Source organism: Zingiber officinale, chromosome 2B (genome assembly GCF_018446385.1).
Source record: "Zingiber officinale cultivar Zhangliang chromosome 2B, Zo_v1.1, whole genome shotgun sequence".
Classification (NCBI taxonomy): domain Eukaryota; kingdom Viridiplantae; phylum Streptophyta; class Magnoliopsida; order Zingiberales; family Zingiberaceae; genus Zingiber; species Zingiber officinale.
Window position 1 is genome coordinate 6,491,091 of NC_055989.1, and position 10,652 is coordinate 6,501,742.

The 10,652-nt window shown below is 40.6% G+C and overlaps 1 protein-coding gene and 1 long non-coding RNA gene across 2 annotated transcripts; both read left to right on the forward strand.

The window, feature by feature from the left end:
- Positions 1–5,339: 5,339 nt before the first annotated feature.
- LOC122048960 lies at positions 5,340–5,721 on the forward strand. Its single transcript, XR_006130756.1, has 3 exons — positions 5,340–5,414; positions 5,512–5,567; positions 5,640–5,721. It is a non-coding gene; the product is annotated as an uncharacterized LOC122048960 (long non-coding RNA).
- Positions 5,722–5,801: 80 nt separating this feature from the next.
- On the forward strand, positions 5,802–6,781 carry LOC122048122. Its single transcript, XM_042609726.1, has 4 exons — positions 5,802–5,900; positions 5,977–6,044; positions 6,383–6,470; positions 6,554–6,781. The coding sequence occupies exons 1-4, from the start codon at positions 5,802–5,804 to the stop codon at positions 6,635–6,637; spliced, it is 339 nt and encodes a 112-aa protein (XP_042465660.1). The 3' UTR covers positions 6,638–6,781.
- The last annotated feature ends 3,871 nt before the right edge of the window (positions 6,782–10,652 follow it).

Here is a 10,652-nt window from a genome sequence, read left to right on the forward strand (position 1 = left end):
GAGCCCTCTCCGACTTCCCATGTGCCAAGCTTCCATACTTGGACTTCTCCGTGCCAAGTCTCCATACTTGGACTTTTCCCGTGCCAAGCTCCTTGCTTGGACTTTTCCCATGCCAAGCTTCCTGCTTAGACTTTTCCCGCGCCAAGCTCCCTGCTTGGACTTTTCCGAGTCAGGTCAACTCACCTCGGGTCAATCAGGTCAACCTTGACCAAGGGTTGCACCCACAACCTCCCAAGTTTCTGTTCTTGTCAAACATCAAGATACAACTTGAGTCAGGTCAACCTTGACCTAAGGTTGCACCAACAATCTCCCATCAAAATACAACTCTTCTGTTTTCGTCAAACATCAAAATACAACTCGAGTCAGGTCAACTCGAGTCGGGTCAACCAGGTCAACCTTGACCTAAGGTTGCACCAACAGCCAGCGCTTCCGCAGAGGCTTCTTCTCATCAGTTGAGGGACCTTGAGGACCCCAAAACTGAACCCCACCCCACTGAGTCAATTGCTAGTGAGAGGGCTCCTTCTCCTGCTCCTGAGAAGTGTTTACAACTTCAGCGCAAGAGGAAGTACGTTATTCCTTCAGTCCAAGCCCCTCTGTCTAGGCCTCCCATTTCGCAAGCCTCTTCTAAGGAAGCAACCCCCACCTGGGCAAACACTACCCTTACCATAGAGGCTACGTCTTCTCCTCCTGTACAAGTCCTCGCCCAAGAATATACTGTCCCCCGAGTGGAAGACCAACCCGGGGACTCCACAACCCCCTTTCATCCGTCTTCGAGCCACCCATCCCCTGTGGTTATGGCGCCTCCTGCTCGCACCAAGGAACGCTCCAAGGGACGATATATCTTCTCCTCCTCCTTTTAACTACCATCCCTTTAGGTGTTAGATCCAGCCCCCTCGGGCTCTTCCCCCCTTCGCGGTCAGGTGCAACTTCATAGTGCTCTGGCCGACTCCTGGAAAGCCTCCGCTGACTATATTTCGGAATGTTTTCCACTGGACCTAGCCGACCTATTCTCCCAACTGCTAGTGGAGGTAAGTCCTACCTGATTCTTCCTCATGCCCTTTTGTGGCTAATAATACTATCATTTTTTTATAGACTTCTTTCATGGTGCTGAGCCTTGCCCAATATGTCGTCGGTCTTCACCGGGAAAACGAGGCGCTCCGAGCTCGGCTTTAGGAGTTGGCGTCTCCTTTGGCTACAAGTCAGGCTATCGATCTGAAAACCCCGGAGAGCCCGATCCAATCCCATTTGCAAGAGATGGAGGATAGAACTCGAGCCGCCCGAGACCTATCCCGCGCAGAGCTTGCAAAGGTGTGATCTCTAGAGGCCACCTTGAAGACCAACTCTGCCAAACTGAAATCTGAGGGGATGATACACATCCAAATTCTGGTGGACCTAGAGGCGAGGGAAACAGAGGTCGCCACCCTTTCTTCAAAGTTGCAGGAGCTCCAAGGAGCCTATAACTCACTAGAGAGGGACCTGACAACCAAAAAGGCAGATATGTTTGCCAGCATGGATCGAGAAGTTGCCCTTCAAAAGCAGTGGGAGGTAGCCAAGGCTACCCTCAAGTTCCTTCAGGCGGGCCTCTCTAAGGTATGGGATGAGGCCACCATGATACATCAAGAGCTAGCTATGGTCCAAGTTGATGCTAACAAGGCCAAGGGCGAGCTGACAGACTATCAAGCTGGCGAGGCTGCTCGTCTGGAAGCTTACAAGGCCACCGCCATTGCTTCCAAAGAATTTGGGGCTAAGATAGGCAGTCTCATTGACCGGATGGTTTTCTATGGCGACGCGGGGGCCCTGCTACAGCTTTACTTGAAAGGCTTTCTTCGGTCAGCCCCTCCTGATGACTTCTTAGACCGGACTCACCTTCTCAAGGAGCTTCCTGACAAAGCTTTTCCCTCTTTTAACTGATACCAATCCACTTGTAGTAACATAAGACAAGCAAGACTTCAAATTTCTTGATACCAGTGAGTGCTCTATATTGTGAAAATTTGTGCCAATAAACTTGCTGTTTGTGTGTGGTGTGATGTTCATATACCTACAGAGTCCCGTTAAGCCCCATGGGCCCCTTCTATGATTTTGTAAATTGGTGGAGTGCTGCCAACTTGTATGAAAAGACTGGATAGCTTATTACCTGAGCAGGACTTATTCAGGGTCATTGCCCTGATCGGGCACTGCTTCCCCTTTCCTACTCTATTTCCCCTATCAGGTTAGCCCTATCAGGTTAGCCCGACCAGGTTAACTGATAGAGCTACTCGACTGACCCTGAATCATCGCGATAAGTCATGGTTGTCGGGTCTTTCCATCTGCCCACATTGAAACTATCGCCCATATTGGAACTATCAGAGTTTAGTCCACTTACGAGATCATAAAGGTGTCCACTCTAGTGTTTCCACGTGTCTTTGGTGTTAGAGTGTATACTAAAAGCCTAGCTTTTGGTATAAACATTTATCTAGAAATAAGAATCACATTGGTCAAATGTCTACATTTATGATAAATGAAGTTGTTCAATTAATTTATATTGTAGATAACATGGTGTGTGGTGTCACACACAGAGGATCATGTTATCAGTACCTTATAAATTATAAACAGTAGCTCACGACCATAATGGAAAGGAACAAACCATTGGAAGGTCGTAGTGTAATTAGGTATTAGTTTATCTTAACTATATAATTACACTAGTACACTTAGAGTGTATTGAGTAGGACCATTAGAGGTCGTTTCTTTTATACTGACTTTATAAAGAAACAAAGACCTCAGTTATTATGGAAGTGTGTGCTCTTAATCCTAATATAATAACAAGCACATATATTTGATATTTATTTCTTTAATTTATCAATGGGTGAGATTTAGTTCGATGAATCAATAAGCCCGATAAGTTGGGAAATGATATCACTTATAGTGTGTGTTGTTGATTATAGAAGAACCGTGTCCTAGTGATCTAGGTTGAGAATGTCCCCAAGAGGAGCTCATAAGGATTGTCATGTTAAACCTGCAGTGGACTTAGTCCGACATGACGATGAAGTTGAGTGGTACTACTCTTGGAGCTAGATATTAATTGAGTTGTCAGTAACTTACTTAATTAGTGGACATTTGTTATCTTAAACACAGGGAGACTAACACACTCATAATAAGCAGGAGCCCAAAATGTAATTTGGGATTGGTGCGGTAGTTCAATAATAGTTCTTTAGTGGAATGAATTATTATTGATGAAATTAAGTTGTGTGTTCGGGGCGAACACGAGATGCTTAATTTCATCGGGAGACCAAAACCAATTCCTCCTCTCGGTCCCTATCGTAGCCTCTAGTATATAGAGATTTATACCCACCGCATACCCACCTTCTTACCCATCCAATGGGGCCGGCCAAGCTAGCTTGGAACCCAAGCTAGGGCCGGCCAAGACCAAGTGGATGAGTCATGTAGGTGGCCGGCTAAAGCTTGGGTCCCAAGCTTAGGTGGCCGACCACTAGAATATTAAAAAGGATTTTTATTAAAATTATTTCTTATGTGGATATCATGAGTTTAAAAAATTAAAAATTTCCTTTTATAACTTTCTACAAAAGATTAAGAGAAGAGATTAATCTCTTTCCTTATTTGTACACTACAAGAAAAACGTCATTCAACAACACTCAAACGACAACGGTTTTATACCAAACCGTTGTCTTTTTGCCTTTTAACAACGGTTTTAACCAAAACCGTTGTCTTTTAGCAATTTTTTTGGCCTACGACAACGGTTTTTAAAAACCGTTGTCTATTTATGTTTTTTTAAGACTACGACAACGGTTTTTAAATGATACAACAACAGTTTTTGAAAACTGTTGTCTATGTGCGCTTTTTTTTGGGATTACGACAACAGTTTTTAAAAGCCGTTGTCTTAAGTGATGTTGAATACCGGTGTTTTTTTTCCTTCGCCGTTTTTTCCCCTTCGCCAATTTTTGCCCCGCTTTTTTTCTTTCCCTCTCCCCGAAAGTTTTTTGCCGCCGCATTCCACCCTTTTATCTTCTCAATCCGTCCCTCTTTTCTCTTTTCTCACAATCTCTCGCTCACCGGAGCCGCGTAGGAGCAGCAGCAGTCCACGAGTCCATTAAGGACGCCCTCACCGGCAAGACCTCCTACATGAAATCCACTAACAGTAAGTGTCCTCTACTTCTTCCTCCTGCATCTTCTCGTCGAAAACCCTAGATACTCCTGCATCTTCTCGCCGTCTGCGGTACTCTGGGCTCGCCCTCTTCGCATTCCTCTGTATAAAGCCCCTTCTATCGTCTTCTTGCTCCACACTCTTCTTCTTCGCCTCCGCGAAGGCTCCCCGTGCCACAAATCCTGGTCGTCGAACCCTAATCCTCCTCTTATCCCATTTCTTTCCTGATTCTGCCAGACTCTTGAAGGAGCGAGACGTGATAATGGGAAAGAGAGCGGAGGAGCTCGATATCGATAATCTATTGGATGAGATTCCCCATCTTCGTCATCGTGGTGTCCTCGATAGACCCGACGGTGCCGGTTTCCGCATCGCCGATGATTTGCCGACGTCGGTCCTCCATGGGGATGGCGGTGGGTGTATCTGGTCTGAGGGGGTTCCGAGCTCGTTAGCGGAGCGTTCGCTTCCGTTGGAGGAGACCCTCCTGCTCCAAAACCTGGGAGCAGCCTGGTATGCTTCTTTTTTTTTTTTGTGTTTTTGTTTCCATTACATGCCAAAGCATTTCTTGCCTCAAAATACAATTACTGTTGCATTAACTTGCCTCAAAATACAATTACAGCTTTGCATTAACTTTCCTCAAAATACAATTACAGCTTTGCATTAACTTTCTTGCTCGTCTACTTCCACCTTCCCTTTCAGTGTATATGACAAAGACTGAACTCAAAAGTGTTGCAATATAATCTCTCGGATTCATCTCATTTGAGGCCACAACCACCAGATCACAGAAATGGGCTTCTACTTCAATTCTCACACGCTGGCCTCTTTCTTCTTGCTCTTAGCATTCCCAGCCTTCACTTATGGATGGGGAATTGTCGGCCACCAGATTATTTGCCAGATTACCCAGGATCATTTAAGTGAGTCAGCAGCTGCAGCGGTTAAAGAACTACTCCCTGCCTACGCAGAGAACGACCTAAGCACCCTTTGCTCTTGGGCAGATACAATCAAGTTTCGATACCATTGGTCGTCGGAACTTCACTACATTGATACCCCTGATGATCTTTGCACTTATAATTACAACAGTTAGTGTTCATGCATGCTTTGATTGTGTTTATTCTAGTCCATACAATATCGTTCTAGTATTAGCAATGATATGTTGTTTGGTTATGATCAGGGGATTGCAAAGATGAAGATGGTGTGAAAGGAAGGTGTGTCTCAGGTGCCATCACTAATTATACTAATCAGCTTCTCACCTATGGAAGCTCTGCCGATGAATCACAATGTAATTAATATATCAAAGATAGTTTCTATGTCCTATGTTATATTGATATCATTTCTACTTAATTCATTTCCTCTGTTTTTTTTTACCTGTAATCTAGATAATCTCACTGAAGCACTTCTATTCCTTTCTCACTTAATGGGTGACATCCATCAGGTAGAAGAGACTATTTCTTAATTGCTTTCTTCAGTTATTTGCACCAACTGATGTCGATTCGGAATTGTTTAGCCTCTTCATGTAGGATTTACTTCTGATAGAGGAGGAAATACGATCCCAGTGCATTGGTTTAGAAGGAAATCAGAGCTCCATAAAGTAGGAATTTGGTTTATTTTTTTGAAAATCTCTTTCACCATTTTTCACACTAATTTTCATGTGCGGATATATGCTGCAATGCAGGTCTGGGATAAAGATATTATTGAGACAGCAGGAGATCGATTTTACGACAATGTTGTGGAGGAATTTCTCGACGCACTCAAACAAAACATCACTGTGAGATAATTTTCCGTGAGTTTTTTTTTTGATGTCTTTGTGTTAGTTTTGATTAAAGCTTTTAGTTGAACAACAGGGAGAGTGGTCTGATCAAGTTGTGAAATGGGAGAAATGCAGCAATAACAAGGTCGCTTGTCCTGATGTGTAAGTAGAATTTGCACTCTGTGTTCATTAGAGAAACAACCCAGTGCACAAAATTCCTCTTGTTTCCTTAAATTTGAACCAGTGATTACCAGGTCATGCGACAATAATTTTACCGTTGCACTTAAGCTATGAAATGAAAATGATAGGGGATTGCAATTCTAAGGAAGTAACTTCTTACACAGTTGGGATAGAAAACCTAACATCAATCTGACTTCTGGTGACAATTCTGTCTTGTATGATCATGACTTGCAGAGGTAATGGTTAACTGAATAACTAACAGATATCACTGATCATGGAGACTATAATCTTATGGAGACAAATTTACTTCTATTTTTCAGCTACGCACTCTTTGATGGTGATGGACATCAAGTGCCTCAAGATCTAGTGGAAAAAGTTGGTAAGGTGTTTGAAACCATTCTGGAAGAGGTAAGTTCTTTATTAACCTTATATCTGCAGTGCTGATAACTTGGAAATATTTCTCTTGTGAAATGACTGTTCAACGTTTACAGGCTAACAAACTCAGGTATGAAACAAATGAAGACATGTCTATAGCACAGGCTATTAAGCTAGTCATGGAGAGGCATTCAATATGATGCATTATTAATGAATTAAGTCTACTTTATGAGATTTCAGATTTTTTTATTATTCATAGGCATTTAGTTTAGATCAAGTGACATTTCTTTATCTTCTTCTTACAGGTGGAGTTTGAAGGATTAGGAGAATTAAGAAGCAAGGATGAAGAAGATGAAGGATTAGGAGAATTAAGAAGCAAGGATGAAGAAGATGAAGGCATCTAGTTTATCTTCTTTCTTTATCTATTTGGTCCACTTCGATCCAAGTACGATGCAAACATGGCAAGGATGAAGAAGATGAAGGATTAGGAGAATTAAGAAGCAGTGTTTTGTTACTCTTCTAGTGTTGTACATGGTAAAAGTAGTTCAAATGATCCAACTCTTCAAAACTGGATATCAAGATTAGGATGTTGTGTTACTCTTCTAGGATTAGGATGTTGTGTTGTTCTACCTTTGTTTTAATAGTGTCGTTGTCATTTTGTTAGCTGCTTTTGAAATTTCTTCGGAATGTTGTAAATATTATTTTCGAATGTTAGAAAATTATATGTTAAATTTTATTTACAAATTTAGTATTTTGAATGATTTATAATACTAGAAAATTGTATAATAAATTTTAATATTTTTTTTTATTTTTTATCAAAAAAAGACAACGATTTTTCACTGTTGTCGTAAATAGGTTAAAACTGTTGTTGAAGACCCTGTTATTAAAGGTAGACGCTCAAAGACAACGGTGAAAAACTGTTGTCTTTGAAGGAAAAGACAACAGTTTTTCACCGTTGTAAAAACTGTTGTCTTTGTCTTCAAAGACAACGGTTAAAAACCGTTGTCTTTGAGTACCCCCTTTAACAACACAGCCTTTAACAACAGTCAGAAAGGGGCTACGACAACGGTGAAAAACCGTTGTTGTAAGGCTTTTTTCTTGTAGTGGTAGTTTAAAAGGATGGTTTTAATTTTTGGTAAAAACTTTCCTTATTTGTAAATCATCTACATGTTTAAAAGAGAGTTTAAAATTTGAAATCTTTCCTTATTTGTTGATTAAAGGAGGATTTTAAATTTTAAGAAAACTTTCAATTTTAATCATGTTCATGATTTAAAAGAGAGTTTAAAATTAAATATTCTCTTTTATAAGTTTCTACAAAAGATTAAGAAAAGATTTGATATCTTTCCTTATTTGTAGATTAAAAGAGATTTTAATTTTTTAGAGATAACTTTCTTTTTATCCACATGTTTAAAAGAAATATTTTAATTTATAAAATTTCCTTTTTATTAACCACCATGAAGGGAAAAATTATTTGAGAATTTTTTATTAATTTCCGGAAGCAAATTAGGAAGTTTTAATTCTTGTGTGAATTAAAATTTCCTTGATTAAAGGGATTAAGGTGGCCGGCCATTAACATGATGAAAAGAAAATTATTTTTAATTAAATAAATTTTCCTTTTCAATGGCAAAAGAATTAAGGAAGTTTTTTTTTTCCTTATTTGCCAAGACCAAGGATTATAAAAGAGGGGGTAGAGGAGGCTTCATTAAGAATGTCTCTATTATTTTTCTCCCTCTTTTCTTCTTTGGGTATGGTCGGCCCTTTCTTTTCTCTCCTCTCCTTTGTGTGGCCGAAACTCTCTCATGGTGGAGATAGCTTTGGTGGCCGGATCTAAGAAGGAGAAGAAGGAGAGAAAAGAAGCCTCTTTTCTAGCATCCCTTGGAGCATGGTGGTGATGGCCGAACCTCTTCATCCTAGAAGAAGTTTTGATGGTCGAAACTTACAAGGAAGAAGAAGGTGCTTGGTGGTTCTCATCTCGGAAGATCGTTGCCCACACAACGTCTGAGGTTAGAAGAGGAATACGGTAGAAGATCAAGAGGTTTTTCTAAAAGGTATAACTAGTATTTTTTCTTTCCGCATCATACTAGTTATTTTTGGAAATAATACTAAATACAAGAGGCATATGATTCTAGAGTTTCGAATTTGTTTTTGATATAGTGTTCTTTTGTTTTTCTTTTCCTTGTGATTTGATTGTTCTTTTCGGTTAACCTAAAATTATTTTAGGAAATTAAATATTAGCTTTCCATAAAAGGTTTTGTCTAGTCGGTGGTGGTTGCTCCCATATCCAAGAAGGCCATGTGCCTCGCCACGTCAGTACTGGGAACCAATTATGGAAATTAGTATTTAATGGAATTAATAACTTAAGGTGACTTGAGTCGAACGTGTTAAGTTCCGCAGGAGATCCAACTCAAAACCTAAAAGAACAAATAGATTAAGTTTTGGATCAAACGTGTTAAGTTCCGCAGGCGATCCAAAATTTAATTTAAAAGAACACATGGTAGCTAGGAAAAGGTTCAGACCTTTGTACAAAATTTTTGTACAGTGGAACCTCTAGGTTTTCCGAGTAGCAACCAACATTTGGTTGTGACCTTTTCTGACAAGACTTTTCTGGCACGGTTCTTGAGGGAAATCAAACGACCACCCTTATTCCAGTGTGCACGAATAATATCCACTTTCTAGTATACCGACCGTAGGATTGGCGCTGATGTTGAGGCCCTCTATTCTCCCCTTAACAGCTATAAATATCCTCCTCCTACCTTTCCCCAGAGCATCTTGCCTCTAGCTTCAGTCTTTATCTTGCTTCTGTAGCCTTTGGCACTCTGCCTCCTTTGTTCCTGCTTGTACGCTCTCATGGATTCCCCTGCGCCTACTTACGCTCCCGGAGTTTCAACCTTCACCGACGTGGATCTAGACGATCTCCGCTTCTCATATGAAATCCCCATGGCCATACATATTAGTATACCCTCTGAGGTTCACAGGGTCTCCTCCCCTCCGGCGGGGTATGCGACATTTTTTAAAGAACAATTTGTCGCCGACCTCCGTCTTCCTGCCCACCCTTTTTCTGAAGTGAGTCGTTACTTTCGACTTCCTCTTGGTCAACTCATCTCCAATTCCATGAGTATCTTGTGTGGATTCGTCCTACTCTGTGAAGTGTGTGACGTACCCTAGTCTCCTTTCCTGTTCCACTACTTTTTTACTTCTCGTCATCATAGTGAGGGTCTTTTCCGTCTCCAAGCCCGTACTCGCACCACCTTCTTTGCTCCCCTCCCCTGCTCAAAATAAGACTGGAAGGAAAATATTTTTTCCTGCGTTTTCCCCTTGCCCCAGAGTGACCTACCCAGTGGAGATTAGCTCTTCCTTCAGTGCCCTATCTGGGGGACTTTCAGACATCCCTAATTTTACGGAGGCCTCCGCACAACTGGCAGGTTGGCGTTTAGATTTGCTCCTACTACTGATCGAAGACGTGTTGTTTCTGTTCAAGCTGAGTTGCATCCCCTCAGAGCAGCCATGCTTTTTTGGGTAAGGCTTTGTTGGAGTGTATACTAAAAGTCTAGCTTTTGTAAACATTTATTTGTTAAAATAAAAGAATCACATTGGTCAATATTTGTATTTATTAAATGTAATTGTTCAATTAATTTATATAGTAGACAACATGGAGTGTGGTGCCACACTCAGAAGATCATGTTGTCGGTTCTCTATAAATTATAAACAGTTGCTCGTGACTAAGATAGAAAGGAACAAACTATCAGTATAGTCGTAGTGTAATTAAGTATTAGTTTATCTTGACTAATAAACTACACTAATACACTTTAAGTGTATTGAGTAGGATCATTTAAGTATGTTCTTTTGTACTGACTTAGTAAAAGAACTAAACCTTAGTTATTATGGAAGTGTGTGCTCTTAATCCTAATATAATAACAATCACATATATTTAATATTTATTTCTTTGATTTATCAAAGGGTGAGGTTTAGCTCGATAAATCAATATGCCCGATAAGTTGGGAAATAATTTTACTTATAGTGTGTGTTGTTGATTATAGAAGGAATCTGTGTCCTATTTATCTAGGTTGAGAATGTCCCCAAGAGGAGCTCATAAGGATTGTCATGTTAAACCCTGCAGGTGGACCTAGTCCGACATGAAAATAAAGTTGAGTGGTACTACTCTTGGAGCTAAATATTAATTAAGTGAGTTGTCAGTAACTTACTTAATTAGTGGAC